We start from the raw sequence: 14118 nt of genomic DNA, 5'->3' as shown, positions 1-14118 counted from the left end.
TATGAGAGAACCAGCGGGAAGAGCACACGAGAGCAGCAGTGAGTGAGAGAGAAGAAGGGAGTGGAGGAGTTGTTACGAGTTGAATACAAACTCGGTTGTAATGCTCTGAATACAAAGTGAGCACCGCCCCCTTCGCCCTCGCCAAGCCCGCGCGCACGATCGCCTCGACGCCTCGTCTCTCGCTCGCTCACAACTTCTCTTGCTTCTCTTTCCTCTCCAACTCGTCCTATTACAACCTGTGACTAGCTACAGTCAGCCACAGAGCGCAGGGCCATGGACCCGCCACAGCCGCCCTCGCTCGCCCCGCCCATCCCAACCGTCCAAGTCTCGCCCGCACCCGACTCGCCATCCACCACACAACGACGACTCTCACTCGCTCCCACAGTCGCTTCCTCGGCCGGCGCAAGCGGGAGCGGGACAGACGCCGCACCGCCTTCGCCGACACCCTCGAACGAACCCCTCTTCAACCAGCGCACCACCACCAGCCTCAGGGACAACCTTGACGTAAGTCCACCGTACCCCTACTAGGCTTGGATAGGGCTCCGAGGCGCGCGCGAGGGAGGACGGGACGGGTTCCGCTCCTGGACACTCTCGTTCCCCGAGGCTGGCGCACAGAAGTGGCTCGTCTCTCAGGTGGAGTGTCTGCGGTCTTGGGACTGCTCCCTTACACGCTTTTCGAGGGGACTGCATGTTGTGGCGCGACTGGCACGAGGTCACCGCCCACAAGCAGGCTCCCTTCGTCCTCCCGAGTCTTGGCACTCGTGTTCCCTCGATCGCCTCCCAGTCCTCACGCTCATTGGAAACGAACTGACACTCGCTCCTTGCTCCCCTCTCGCACGCACTCAGCCCGACGGCAAACGCCGAGCAGTCGAAGCCGCTTCAGGAGGGTACCGCTCCTCGCACTCTCGCCGCCCTTCGCAGGCTCCGTCGTTCGCCTCGACCGTGCCCGACTCGAACGACGGCTATGCTCCTACGCCGGCTACGTCGGGCGCCCGCGCTCCGAAGGACCTCGAGGCGGGACTTGATGCGGCGGGCAAACCTTTGACCGCGACGGGCGACGGTCCGAGGGACGCTTCTTCCCCCGGGGTAGAAGACACCGCCCTTCCCGCCTCAGACGACGAAAAGAAGGGCAAAATCCTCGGCATCTTCCCTCGACGCGCGAAGAAACCTCGAGAGCTGTACACGATCCACGACCCGCCGCCTGAAGAGATGGACCCTTTCGCGCGCGAGTTGACGCCGTCGAACTTGTACAACCTCGTCGATCCCAAGTCGTTCGAGCATTTGCGCGAACTTGGGGGCGTGCAGGGGATTTTAAGGGGGTTGAAGACGGATGCGAAGGTGGGTTTGCGGGAGGAGGGAGTGGAGGGAGCAGTTGCGGAGGGTGAGGATCGCAGGCGCGTCTATGGAGAGAACAGGGTGCCGGGACGCAAGCCCAAGAGCTTTCTGGCGTTGTGCTGGGCTGCTTATACCGTGCGTCTTTGCGCTTTTCGTACCCTCGAGTCTCCTTGCCCTGGACTTGGCGAGACTGACTCGTGGTCGTACGCCACCGCCGCACGCAGGACAAGGTCCTCATCATCCTCTCCGTCGCGGCGATCGTCTCGCTCGCCCTCGGGCTCTACCAAGACCTCGGCACTCCCCCCGACACCTACTTCTCGACCGCGTGTCCGCCCACCAACATGTGCACGCAGCCTCAAGTCGACTGGGTCGAAGGAGTCGCCATCGTCGTCGCCATCCTGATCGTCGTCCTCGTTGGCTCGGTCAACGATTACCAGAAGGAGCGGCAGTTCCAGAAGCTGAATGCGCAGAAGGAGGAGCGGAGCGTCAAGGTGTTGAGGGGGGGCCAGGAGAGGCTCATGTCGGTGTACGACGTCGTCGTGGGCGACATCCTCTTCCTCGAACCGGGCGAGATCGTCCCCGTCGACGGCATCTTTCTCGGAGGCCACAACGTCCGGTGCGACGAGTCGGGCGCGACGGGCGAGTCGGATGCGGTGAGGAAGGCGCCGTATGACGAGATTGAGGCTGAGGGAGGGAAGGGCAAGACCGACTGCTTCATGATTTCTGGATCCAAGGTGCTTGAGGGAGTCGGCAAGTATGTCGTCACGAGCGTCGGGATGAACTCGTTCCATGGCAAGATCATGATGTGTGCGTTGCCCTGCCAATCCCTCGACCGAGCCGCACGCAGGTCTGACACTGGTTCGTTCGCGCCCCCCAGCCCTCCAAGGCGATACGGAAGACACGCCTCTCCAGCTCAAGCTCAACGCTCTCGCCGAGCTGATCGCCAAACTCGGTTCAGCAGCCGGTCTCCTCCTCTTTTTGGCCCTCATGATCCGCTTCTTCGTCCAGCTCAAGACCATCCCCGACCGATCAGCGAACGACAAAGCCCAAGCTTTCATCCAAGTCCTCATCATCGCCGTCACAGTCGTCGTCGTCGCCGTCCCCGAAGGACTCCCACTCGCCGTCACCCTCGCCCTCGCGTTCGCAACGCGCAGGATGACCAAGATGAACCTCCTTGTGCGCGTGCTCGGCGCGTGCGAGACGATGGCCAATGCGACCTGCGTCTGTACGGACAAGACTGGCACGCTCACGACGAACAAGATGACTGTCGTCGCGGGGTCGATCGGCGTCCACCTCAAGTTTGCGGATCGCCTGGCGGAGAACTCGAAGCGCACCAACGCCAACGACGACCGCGACCCGGAGAAGGTTGTCGAGGATGAGAAGGCGGCCGAGGAGGTGGCGGACCCGCAGCCTCGGAAGGGACGCCTCGACTTTTCAGCCGACATGACCGCCATCTCGGCGCATGCTTCTCCGGCCTTGCGCAAGCTCCTCAACGACTCGATCGTGATCAACTCGACTGCGTTCGAGGGCACGGACGAGCACGGCGCGACGGGCGGTTTCGTCGGGTCCAAGACCGAGACGGCGCTCATGTCGTTCGCCCAGGCTCAGGGATGGCCGCACTACCGCGCTGTTCGCGAGGGAGCCCACATCGTCCAGATGGTGCCGTTCTCGTCCGAGCGCAAGTGCATGGGCGTCGTCGTCAAGCTTCCGGACGGCAAGTACCGCCTGTACCTCAAGGGCGCGTCCGAAGTCCTCGCCAAGCTCTCGACTCGACACGTCACGGTCCAGGAGAACGGCGGCGAGGCAGGATCGGAGGACGACGAGGTCCCGACGGCCGAGTTTGACGACGAGACCCGCGGCAACATCTCGCGCACCATCATCTTTTACGCGTGCCAGTCGCTCCGTACGATCGCCCTCTGCTCGCGCGATTTCGCCTCGTGGCCGCCCAAGGGCGCGCAGACCAATGCCGAGGGCGAAGTCGCGTACGAAGACATGGCCGACGACTTGACCCTGATCGCCATCACGGCGATCGAGGACCCACTCCGCGAGGGTGTCGCCAAAGCCGTCGCGACGTGCCAGCGCGCCGGCGTCATGGTCAAGATGTGCACGGGCGACAACGTCCTCACCGCCCGCTCGATCGCGACTCAGTGCGGCATCTTCACCAAGGGCGGCATCATCATGGAGGGCCCGGTCTTCCGCAAGTTGTCCGACAGCCAGCGCCTCTCGGTCGTCCCGAACTTGCAGGTCCTCGCTCGCTCCTCGCCCGAGGACAAGAAGATCCTCGTCGAGACCCTCAAGTCGATGGGCGAGGTTGTTGGCGTAACGGGCGACGGCACGAACGACGGACCGGCGCTCAAGACGGCCAACGTCGGGTTCTCGATGGGCATCGCCGGTACCGAGGTCGCGAAGGAGGCATCCGACATCATCCTCATGGACGACAACTTTGCCTCGATCGTCTCGGCCATCATGTGGGGTCGCTGCGTCAACGACTCGGTCCGCAAGTTCCTGCAGGTGCGTTGGCTTGACCTTGCCCGCTCGAGCGCCGCATGAAGCTGACCTCGCCTTGACCTGCCTTCCACCCGCAGTTCCAGCTCTCGGTCAACATCACCGCTGTTGTCATCACGTTCGTCACGGCTGTCGCGTCTACGGAGGAGTCGTCCGTCCTCACCGCCGTCCAGCTGCTCTGGGTTAATCTCATCATGGATACCGTGAGTTCAGTCAGCGACTCTGCCTCGAGTGCTCACTCACCTTGCTCGTCCGCCGCAGTTCGCCGCCCTCGCCCTCGCTACCGACCCTGCAGACCCCGAATCGCTCGAGCGCAAGCCCGACCGCAAGACCGCGCCGCTCATATCTGTCCAGATGTGGATCATGATCATCGGCCAGGCCATCTACCAGATCGTCGTCGCCCTCGTCCTCAACTTTGCCGGCCACCAGATCCTCAGCCTCGACTCGTCCGACTCGGGCAAGCGCATTGACCAGGACAATGAGCTCAAGACCCTCATCTTCAACGCATTCGTCTTTTCCCAGATCTTCAACATGCTCAATGCGAGGAGGGTGCGTGCGAGCCACTCTGCTTTACAGTTTCTCTCGCTCACGCTCTCGCCAACAGCTGGACCGCAAGCTCAACATTTTCGTCGGCATCCACCGCAACATCTGGTTCATGCTCATCTTCGCGATCAGTGTGTCGTCTCCTCCGCCTTCTTCTTACTTCGCTTGCTCACCTCGCTCGTGCACGCAGTGGTCGGCGGTCAAGCGCTCATCGTCAATGTCGGAGGCGCCGCGTTCCAGGTCGTCCGCATCGGCGGCAGGGACTGGGCGATTTCGATCATCATCGGCTTGATCTCGCTTCCCATCGCCGTTCTCCTTCGCATGATCCCTCCCGAGCCAGTCGAGCGCTTCATGGTCCGCTTGCACCTCTACCCCGACCTCTCCAAGACCGACTTGCCGAGCGTCAACAAGGCCGCCGAGGAGTACAAGTGGGCCGAGGGTATCCAGCGCGCCATCGACGGCCTCAAGGTCTACTCGACCGTCCGCGGTGGACGTGCTCGCGCCACGAACATTCTCAAGTTCCGCCGCCCGCGCAGCCGCGCCCAGCAGCTCCGTGCCATGGACCTGCAGCCCACTCATCTCCTGTGAGTCGTGCACCTCTTCTCGCGCCCTCTCTCGTGCTGACCAGGCTTTCGCTTGCAGTGCGATGGTCCCGACGCTCGTCATCGGCTCGGTCGGCGCAGGCTGGAGGCCGGAGAGCGGGTCGCTGGACGACCCCGCCGCTCACGACCCAAGCTTGTCGACGCAGCAGCTCGTCGAAAGAGGTCTCGGTCAACTCCAGCCGATGTCGCCTCGCGGCGCCCACTCGCGCTCGCCGTCGATGTCGACCACCTTGCCGCCCGTCAAGGAATGAGCGGCGTCGCCCCGAAGTGTCGTCCACCTGTACCACTCTCTTCCGCCATCGAAGAAGGCGCACTGTCTCCACTAGACGTTCGTTTCGCTACACTGCCACCTACTCGTCTACCTCTGCCACCGACTAATCACGTTCCTCGTCCATCCCCCTCGTTTGTCTTCACTACAACTCCTCCGCCGCGGTGCTTTTGCGCCGAACGGCTTGTAAGACTATGCATTGACCTCCCGAGCGTGTCTACATTGTCCACGAAAGCCTGTGAGCGAGAGTAGATCCGCTTTCGCCTCGCCTTCCCTGTCTTCAACCTTGCGATGCTTCCTCGAACCCGCACACCGCTTCGGTTATGGCTGGCACGAGCTCAATCGACCGCTAGCAACGGCAGCTTGCCTTCACCACTCCAGCGCGAGCTCTTCCGCCGTGTAGCGCAGCCTGTGGCCGTCATCACCGCCCGCATCCCCTCTCCCGATGGCCAAGCCAGCGACGCAACCGCACGAACGGGCCAGAACGAACGGCATAATCACGGAGCGACCCTATCATCTCTCGCCAGCATCTCCCTATCCCCGCCGCTCGTCTCATTCTCCCTGCGTTTACCCTCTCGACTCGCGACTTTCCTCTCCACCCATTCCTCGCCTGATGCCCCTTCGACGAATTCGTTCCGCGTACACCTCCTGTCGACTTCACAAGAGTCCCTAGCCCGCGCCTTTGCCCGACAAGCACCTTTACCCGCACCGGCACAACCCTCTCCTCCTCCTTCACCTCAACCATCCGGCCAAAGTTGGGATTCGTCGCCCGCTTTCGAGCCAGCACTTTTCGACGAGCTTGAGAAGAGTAGCTTGGGATGGATGGACTGCAAGGTGGTCAAGCGGATACCTTTGTCCGATTTGGGGGAGGATGTCTCGGACTCGATGGAGCGAAGGAAGGACGGTCCGCAACAACCGCGGTCTGAGCTATTTATTGCGCGCGTGGAGCAGGTCTCGCTGGGACAGGCGAAGGAGGGGTCGGGCTCATTGATGTACTGGGAGCAGCAGTATGCGCAGGTCGAGCCGCTGGACGGCAAAGCGGAGGATCGGTAGCAGGTGCGTCTCGCTTCTGGTCTCGCACGGGCATCAGGCTGATGAGTTCCTGTGTAGGGCCATCGCAATGAAGTAGACCTCGACCCGCCTGCCTGCTTCGCATGAATTGCGCATCTTCGCCCGCTCTGTGACCGCGCGGCCTCCATACGCCTCAACTTGCGCGCAGTCATGCCTACTTCGGCGCGGTTGCTTCGCATTCCCACCATTGCCTTCTCGCATTTGCGACAGGGGCACGCTCAACACGCCCAGCTCGTCCAGGTCCAGCTTTTCGTCGAGTCGTCCGGTCGACATGCTCATCTGCTCCTCTTCCGCTGGTGAACCGGCCTCGCACAGAGCTCCTCTCGCTAAGCACGACCAGGAAAGGATGCTGGCTTGAGCGCGAACGTTGCAGCGGCGAAGGGTGGAAAAAGGACAACAAGCGAGGACGAAAGACGAAGTGGATAAGCGAAGCTTAGCGAGGGATCAACCTACTGGCGCTCGCCACGGAGACGACGAGCGAGCTGGATGTCTGCAAGGCGAGGCGGAAGACGGTCAGCTTTCAGAGCGAAAAAAGGCGGGCGACGACAGCTCACCCTTCGGCTGGATCGTGACCCTGTTGGCGTGATAACCGTAAGGTTCGTATCTTCGAGGAGCGACACCAGGCCAACGAACGCGTCAGACGCCTCGAGTCGATGAGGAAGAGGGGGACGGACCTGATTACGGGCCATAGCATGCTGCAATGCGCCGTCAAGGGTCTGCGTTCCGGTATGTTGGCGCTGTAGGCGTAGGCATCGTCAATTACGCTGGTCGCGACCTTCCAGGGAACTCGAACGTACGGATGTACTTCAGCTTGAGCGCCCGGAAGACGTCCTTCTCCATCATGGTCGGCACGACTTCGTGCGTTCCGCGGACGCGCAGTCCGCCAGAGTCGAACTTGTAGCCTCTGCACAAGCTGAGACGTGAGCAGCGCGACGGTTCCAAATGAGGATGCAGACGCACAGCTTCTCAGCATGCTTCCGCAAGTCCCGCTCAAACTGCGTCGACCCGCTCCAGCCCATTACTGCTGCGCCGAAGCTTGGCCACCGCGAAATGATGAGGTCGACACGTCGATACATGTCGCGCTTTCGGGTCGTGCCGTTTGCTGGATGGCGGAAGACGACGAGCGCCTTGTCGAGCGAGTCGAAAGAGGTCGCCTTCTTGTTCTCCTTGATGGATCGCAGCGTTGCGGGCTCACTGAAGGAGAGAATTCCATCGGGAGGGATAAGACCTGGAGTACAAACGTCAGCAAGCGCTGCGAGGGAAGCGAGCGAGGGAAAAGTACCCTTCGCTTCGAGTCGACGGCACAGCTTGCGCAGTATCCCGCGTTCCTTGCCGTCTTGATGCGGGCTGCGGCGAGCTCACGTTAGCGACCTTGGGCATCACTGCGGTAGAGGCGACGCACAAGGTAATAAGCAAGTCTACGTCGTTTGACATGACCTTCCCTCGTCGATACCTGCAGTCCCAAAGTCAGCCAGGTTCTCGCACAGGCCGAAAGGCGGAGCGTACCCTCCAGTAATAACAATATGGCTGCCTCGCTGTATCCTGTCGAGCTGCAGCTTGACGAAGCGCTCTATGCTTTCGACCTCGGATCTAGGGATGCTGCGTGCGGATGTAGGCGGTCAATAACCTGAGCTGAACTTGCCCTGAAAGGACGACTAACGGTATCTGTATGTCGTCGTGGTAGCGGAACTCTTTCTCCCACTTGCCGCTTCTCCGCATGTCCTCCGCCGAGCGATAACCCTGTTCGTACAGCTGCTTCGCCGTGTGATGCCCGACGCCGTGCACAGTCATAAGTGACTTGAGCGCCTGGTATCGAGAGTTGTGTGCTAGGTCGTCTGCGGGAGAAGGCGTGAGCGACGGTACGAGGCGAACGAGGGAAGGAGCGAAACTTACCGGCCTCCTTAACCCGTCCCGTCTCGAGGAACTCGTCTATACGAAGCGCAATCTTACCGCCGACCTGCACGGGAACGGAGTTTAGCAAGCTGTCGAGCGGGAGGACCAGGCGGGAACGCGCCTTGAAGAGTGCGCGAGCCTCTTCGCCCGAACGAATCTTGTAAGGGCAAGCGATGATGACGGAGATAGCAGTAGCGTATGAGATGCCTTCCGGACTTCCAGCTGTCGAAGAGCAGCGCAGAGTGAGCAGATCGAGCGATGCGGAGGAGTCGAGGGAGAAGGGTGCGCACAACCGTACTCGGCGAAGCGCCAGTCCCGCAGAGGCTTCAAAGCGTCGACAATGTCCTGATTGACGCAGGGTCGAGGCGAGTAACGCATGCAAGCGAGCGGAGGAACAGCAGGTCGATGCGCGACTGTCGAGAGCGAACTCGTCCCGCCAGACGCCTCGTCCTCGATGCCCTCGTACCGCCCGCCGTTCTTCTCGTTCTCCTCGTCTCCCATAATGCAGGCAGTACGAGCGAGTGTGTGGTCGAAGGCAGAGAGGCGACACCGCTTCGTCTCGCGAGCATGACGTGTTGGCCTTCTCAAATCGGCAAAGCGCGCGACGAGGACACGAGGAGGACGGGCACTTCTTTGGGCTGTTCGTTGCAGCGTCTTTAGGTCTACGATATAGTCTGGATGGAATGGAATAAGGAGACAGTCGAGCGAGGGGAGGCGAGGGCCAACGTCGGTCTCCTCACAACGGCAGGCGCGCTCAACGGAGGCAGTCGATGGCGAGGATGCCGCCAAAATTCTGCCACGCCCAGCCCTGGTCACTGAGGAACTGGGTCGTCGCCTGTTCAAGTCGCAACCGGCCAGCTGCCTCACCCTTGTCTGGCGCCGACGACCCGCTGTGCTTCTGCTGGCCGATGACGACGAAGGCGAGACCCTGGAAGTTCTGCGCCTCCAGCTTGAGGAGGAAGTCGCCCATGAAGCTGATGGCCTCGTCGGTGTGCAGCGCGTGGAGGTCGATCGCGACTTCCGTCCGCTCCTCCTCCGTCAAGTGCCGCGACTCCTTCAGGACGGCAAGCGAGACCACGCCGAGGCAGATGCCTCCGCCGCGCTCCTGCCCTCGCACCTTGCGGTCCGGCGCATCGTCCGCCATCCCAGCCCGTCCCTCGCCCTGGTCGAGCGCCTCCTTCAGGATACGCTTTCGCTCCTCGACGATCCGCAACGCCGAGTCCCGCCCTTCGATCGCGACTTGGCGACTCCAGTCCTGCGCCTCGCGACTCCATTTGCGCGCACCGGCACCGTCGCCACGCTTGTAGCACTCGGCAGCCTTTGCGAGGCACTTGTTCCGGTTGGCGCCGAGCTCAAGGAAGTTCTGGCGATAGCGAATGTAGAGGGTGGCGAGAGCGCTGCCGGTAGGGAGGGTCGGGAGGAGAGCGGGAGGTCGGAGGGCGATGCGGCCGGACTTGCGAGGTGCGGGGAGGCCGTCCTGCGTGGTGGATGGCGCAGCGCGAGGCGGGACGGGCGACTGCAATTTCTGGCCAAACTTGACGGCGCCGGCAAAGCGTGTCCGAGACGGGTCCAGCTGTACGCTGTGCGCGCCTGATCCGCCCAGCGGTCGTCTTGAGCGAGGCGCGTCGCCGAGAGTCGGGAAGTCCAGCTCGGGTCCTACGTCGGGTTCTGCTTCAGGTGGCGGCATCATCGCTTCCTGTCGAAGGCGTGACCGCGCCTCGTAGTCGGCCCGCATGACCTGCGGCGAAAGATTTGTGAGCGAGAGGCGGAAGGATCCGAACGAAAGAAAGGGCGCACCGGAGGAATCGTATGCAAGAAATCGCATCTTCCGTCACCCTTCAAGCAGTGACCTCGCAGCCAGAACCTGCGCCGAGATGAAGGTCAATGGAAGCAGGCAAAGAGGGAACGGCGAACGGGACGCACTTGCAAACCGCCTTCGAGACATCATGCGAGAACTGGCAGTCCGCCCTCAAGCAGTTGCCAGCAAGGTAGAATCGGCAGACGCGCCCGCTTTTCCCTCGTCCCTCGCCTGTCGGCGTGCCCGACCTCGCTCCCCATCTCGGCGAGCCTCGTCCGCCATTCCCGCCCGCAAACGCATCGAATGAGTCGCGCGAGATGATGAGCGGTCGGGATCCCGTACCACCGTACCCTCGCGGCTGAAGGGGCTCGAGACCAGGCGGAGGCAAGGCGCCAGGCGGGACAGGCGGGGCGTTGCCGAGCTGCTGATCGATGATGTACTCGATAGCCTTGTCGACGTCGAAGCCGCTCTGCTGGAGAGCGTCCTCGAGTACGTTTTCGGGGACGTCGGAGCCGGCAAAGATTGAGTGCAGGTGGTCGAACGGCGTCATTGCGTACGCGCCGATGCCGCCCATGCCGGACGACCCGCTCAGCTGGTTCGCAAAGTCGATAGAGGGCATCTCGCCAGGTGCTGGACCGGGTAGGGTGATGAATGCTGGACCAGGACCGCGAGGCATGAAGGTCCCGCCAGGCGTGAGGGTCCCGTCGCCTGGGAACATGCCTGACGGGTCGTACATCGGCCCGCCCTGGTAGACACCGTACTCGGCAGGGTAGCCCTGCGGAGGATACGCCTGCGGAGGGTAGAAGTAGCCGCCGCCATCCGGGTGCTCGACCCATTGCGCCTCGCCGCCCTCGATCGGGTACTGGTCCGCGTAGGCCTGGTCGATTGGGATGGCAGGCGAATACAGCGAGCTGTTCTGTCCACCAAAAGCGGCGAGCGTTTCAGGTGGCAGTGCGGCGTCGTCAATTCGAGCGGAGGAAGGATCAACGTCTTCTTCTGCGTTGCCTGCGTCCGAGAGGTCGGCCCAAGGCAGGCGAGGGATCCGCGCCTTTCCAGCACCGGCCCCCGGCGAGTCGAGCTGGCGGGGAAAGTAGCCGGGCGAAGAGGCGGCCGAAGCAGTTCCCTGCATCGACGGTGGCTGCGAATGCTTGGGCGTGCTGAGCGGCGAGTGGTTCAGCGCCCAGTTCTGCTGAGCTTGCTGGGCCGTCATCGGCATCGGACTGCGTGCTCGGAGAGGCGAGCCGGGGATGCCTGGTGACGCCTTGCCATTTCCTGCTCCGCCCGGTGTGAACTCGCTCGCGCCAACCGAGAACTTGAAGGCGCCTGACGCTGGGTTGAGCGAGAGCGTCGCCGGCTTTGGTGAGGACCAGGGAGAGCCGGACGGCGAGCGAGAGTTGGCGGCGTTGTTGCCGCCTGGCGTGAGCATGCCAGGCGAGGCCGTCCGGCGGAACGAGCCGGAGCGAGAAAGCGAAGGACGGGAGCCGGGCGTCACCGAACCGTGATTGGGAAGCGGAGGAACGGGGTTGCCGGTCGGGTGAACGTCCTCGCGATGTCGGTGGAGGAGTGAGAGAATGAGCGAGTCGAGGTTGACCGGTTCCTGTAGGCGTGCAACGGGTCAGCGAAGTGCGACAGGAGCTGATTCACACCAAACCTACGCCTTGTGGGAGGATGAGCATCTCGTTGAGCGTCTCCTTAAGCGCATCGGGCATGTCGTCCTCGTCGATGCTCGGGTCGTCGAGCTGCTTGATGACGATTCTCGTCCTGCGCAGGTCGCTCAACTGGTCAGTACTCCGCTGATAATGCAGAGCAGAAGGACGCACTTTTCGTCGTCTGGTAGATCCTCCGCCGCCGATTTGCCCGAACTCGATACGCTCTTCGCCTCGCTGTCCTCATCATCCGTCGTCGCACTCGCCTCGCTCGGCGCTTTCGACGACGAAGCTGCCGACGCGGCTCGACTTTGCGCGAGAGCGAGTTTGCGGACGCTCATTTCGAGGAGCGACATCGAGTTGTTCGGCGGGAGAGGCTGCGGCGGACTGCTGCCGGCCTTGCCCTTGCCGTAGGTCGCAAAGAGGTACTGCAAGAGCACCTTCGTGTGCGGGTACTGCTGCTGCGTGTCGGACTGCATCCTGTTCGGTCCGCGCGGTGGAAAGGAGGCAGCGAGATGACGCAGGAGAGGTGGTCGAACGGGGTCGGCGAGGGTGGTAGAAGGACCGCGTATGGGTGTACGCTGAGCAGTAGTAGCTCTGCGAGTGCGAGGAAGTGCTCAGCCACGTCCCACGAGCCTGTAAAGGCGGATTGGAGCAGCTTACCTGAGGAGGATGAAAGCGGCTCTGGCGAGTCCCGATGAAGCTGCGCAAGACGCTGCGACCGACGCTCCGAGCCTTCACAAGCTCCTTCTAGCGATTTAGCACACTGGCGAGCCCGGTCGAGCGGTAGCGTGAGCTGGTTCGAGCGAGAGCCGTGAACGTGCAGGAGAAGCGGCGACCTCCCGCTCGTTGTGCGGGTCTGGTGGGTTGCTAAGGCCTTACAGAGGCTAGTACTCATTCTATCTACGAAGCCAAGCGACCCCCAGCGAGTCGTCGTCGCCGTCAACAGCTCGCTTCCATCGCTTCCCCACCTCTCGCGCTTACAACTCGCCGTGCTCCCCCTCTCCCGCTCAGATGGCAAAGGCTGCCGCCCAGGCTCCGTCGCAATCTTCCTCAAAGCCGGTCGAGGCGGGCAAGAAGCGCAAGGGAGGCGAGATCGACGACATCTTTGCGGCCGCCAAAAAGCCAAAGCTGCCGACTGCAGCAGCTGCGGCGGAGGCTGGTGGAGCTGGGATAGGCGAGGGCCTTGCGGCTGAGGGCAAGAAGGGCAAAAAAGGGAAGAAGGCGGCGGCTGGAGCGGCGGCTGGAGCGGTGACGAAGCCTTCGCGGACGGAGGAAGCTGTCGAGGAGGACGCAGCGCCGCGAAGGGTGCCAGAGACCGTTGTCGACACGTCCAAGACGATCGAGACGTACAAGCCACCTCCACTTGCGCGTAAAGAGCTCGGCGAGAATGCCACGGAGGAGGAGAAGCGGGCGGAGGAGGAGGAGGAGCGGTTCATGGATAGTCGTGGGAACCGTGAGTGGCATTCCTTCGCCTCTCGTTGAGTCGCAGATTGTGAGGTGAGCTGACTGCCATGACCCCGCAGGAAAGCGAACGGAGGACGGCTTGCCCATTTACAGCGAGGCGGAGCTGAAGATTGGTTTCGGTGGCGGTGAGTCTGCCTCCTGCGACTTACGACGTTCTCAACGAAGTTCTGACTTTACTGCTGTACAGATACGCCGCTCTGCCCGTTCGATTGCGAGTGCTGTGCGTTGTCGAATCTGCCTTTGCCTCGGCGGCCTTCTTCGCGAGCTGACACGCCCTCTCTCGCAGGCTACTGAACCGTCTTGTCCTCGTCGCTCTCCACCATCCGTCGTCGTGACGGCTCTCTCGCCGACCACATCCGCGTCGCGCCAACAAGCCCGCCCTTCCCGCAACAATCGCATCACGGTCGCCTTCGCCTCTCGCGTCATCCACTTGTCTGTCGTACTCTGATGCTCCTCAACGCCTCGCACATTTCGTCTGTATCGTCATGGTCAGTCCATCGCAGCGATCCGGTCGTCAAGAACTTGGTGGTGGATCCGCTTGACGGCTCGCAAAGGGTGCGAAGCGGGTGCGTCCGCATCATTCCGTCTCCTTCAAGTACCAGACTGACAGGAATGTGCACGCAGATTCGCTTGCGATTACGTAGAGTTCAACCCGTCTGCATTGCACGACTTGCGCATCTTCGCCCGCTCAACACACGGCACTCGCTCCTCGATTTGACCGCTACCTCGCCTGCTTCGCCTGCGCCTGCTTCCCTGCCTCCACACCTCGTCACTGTCGCCTTCTCGCTTTGCGTTGAGAGTGCGCTCGGCACGCCCAGCTTGTCCAGCTCCAGCTTTTCGTTGAGAAGTCCCTTCGACGGGCTCAGCTGCTCCTCTTCCGCTAGTCAGCCGCCTCGCACACAGCTTCTCTCGCTCAAGCACAACCATGAAAAGATACGGGCTAAAGCGCGAACGAGTTGCAGCTGCTGAAGAGTGGAAAAACGACAACAG

At 62.2% G+C, this 14118-nt stretch overlaps 5 protein-coding genes across 5 annotated transcripts; 3 read left to right on the top strand and 2 right to left on the bottom strand.

Moving 5' to 3' along the window:
* Window positions 1-273: 273 nt before the first annotated feature.
* On the top strand, window positions 274-5236 carry RHTO_01994 (Ca2+-transporting ATPase; the record flags this gene model as incomplete). The annotated part of the gene is made up of 9 exons (XM_016415672.1): window positions 274-504; window positions 847-1470; window positions 1560-2142; window positions 2213-3846; window positions 3921-4043; window positions 4102-4389; window positions 4445-4514; window positions 4574-4967; window positions 5026-5236. The coding sequence occupies 9 exons, from the start codon at window positions 274-276 to the stop codon at window positions 5234-5236; spliced, it is 4158 nt and encodes a 1385-aa protein (XP_016272242.1).
* A 308-nt stretch (window positions 5237-5544) lies between these two features.
* On the top strand, window positions 5545-6306 carry RHTO_01993 (Flavin reductase-like protein; the record flags this gene model as incomplete). The annotated part of the gene is made up of 1 exon (XM_016415671.1): window positions 5545-6306. The coding sequence occupies one exon, from the start codon at window positions 5545-5547 to the stop codon at window positions 6304-6306; it is 762 nt and encodes a 253-aa protein (XP_016272241.1).
* A 777-nt stretch (window positions 6307-7083) lies between these two features.
* Window positions 7084-8718, bottom strand: RHTO_01992 (beta dna polymerase; the record flags this gene model as incomplete). Its single annotated transcript, XM_016415670.1, has 8 exons — window positions 7084-7228; window positions 7285-7552; window positions 7607-7671; window positions 7727-7777; window positions 7831-7923; window positions 7985-8159; window positions 8218-8439; window positions 8508-8718. The coding sequence occupies 8 exons, from the start codon at window positions 8716-8718 to the stop codon at window positions 7084-7086; spliced, it is 1230 nt and encodes a 409-aa protein (XP_016272240.1).
* A 253-nt stretch (window positions 8719-8971) lies between these two features.
* RHTO_01991 (CCCH zinc finger and SMR domain containing protein) lies at window positions 8972-12140 on the bottom strand (the record flags this gene model as incomplete). Its single annotated transcript, XM_016415669.1, has 5 exons — window positions 8972-9955; window positions 10015-10081; window positions 10141-11612; window positions 11671-11776; window positions 11836-12140. 5 exons carry the CDS (start codon window positions 12138-12140, stop codon window positions 8972-8974), a joined length of 2934 nt encoding a protein of 977 aa, XP_016272239.1.
* Window positions 12141-12675: 535 nt separating this feature from the next.
* On the top strand, window positions 12676-13422 carry RHTO_01990 (DUF1764 family protein; the record flags this gene model as incomplete). Its single annotated transcript, XM_016415668.1, has 4 exons — window positions 12676-13117; window positions 13188-13253; window positions 13316-13348; window positions 13415-13422. The coding sequence occupies 4 exons, from the start codon at window positions 12676-12678 to the stop codon at window positions 13420-13422; spliced, it is 549 nt and encodes a 182-aa protein (XP_016272238.1).
* Window positions 13423-14118: the final 696 nt, after the last annotated feature.

Source organism: Rhodotorula toruloides (assembly GCF_000320785.1).
Source record: "Rhodotorula toruloides NP11 unplaced genomic scaffold Scaffold16, whole genome shotgun sequence".
Classification (NCBI taxonomy): domain Eukaryota; kingdom Fungi; phylum Basidiomycota; class Microbotryomycetes; order Sporidiobolales; family Sporidiobolaceae; genus Rhodotorula; species Rhodotorula toruloides.
The sequence above is the reverse complement of the archived record's forward strand: the minus strand, read 5'-3'. Positions and strand labels throughout refer to the sequence as shown.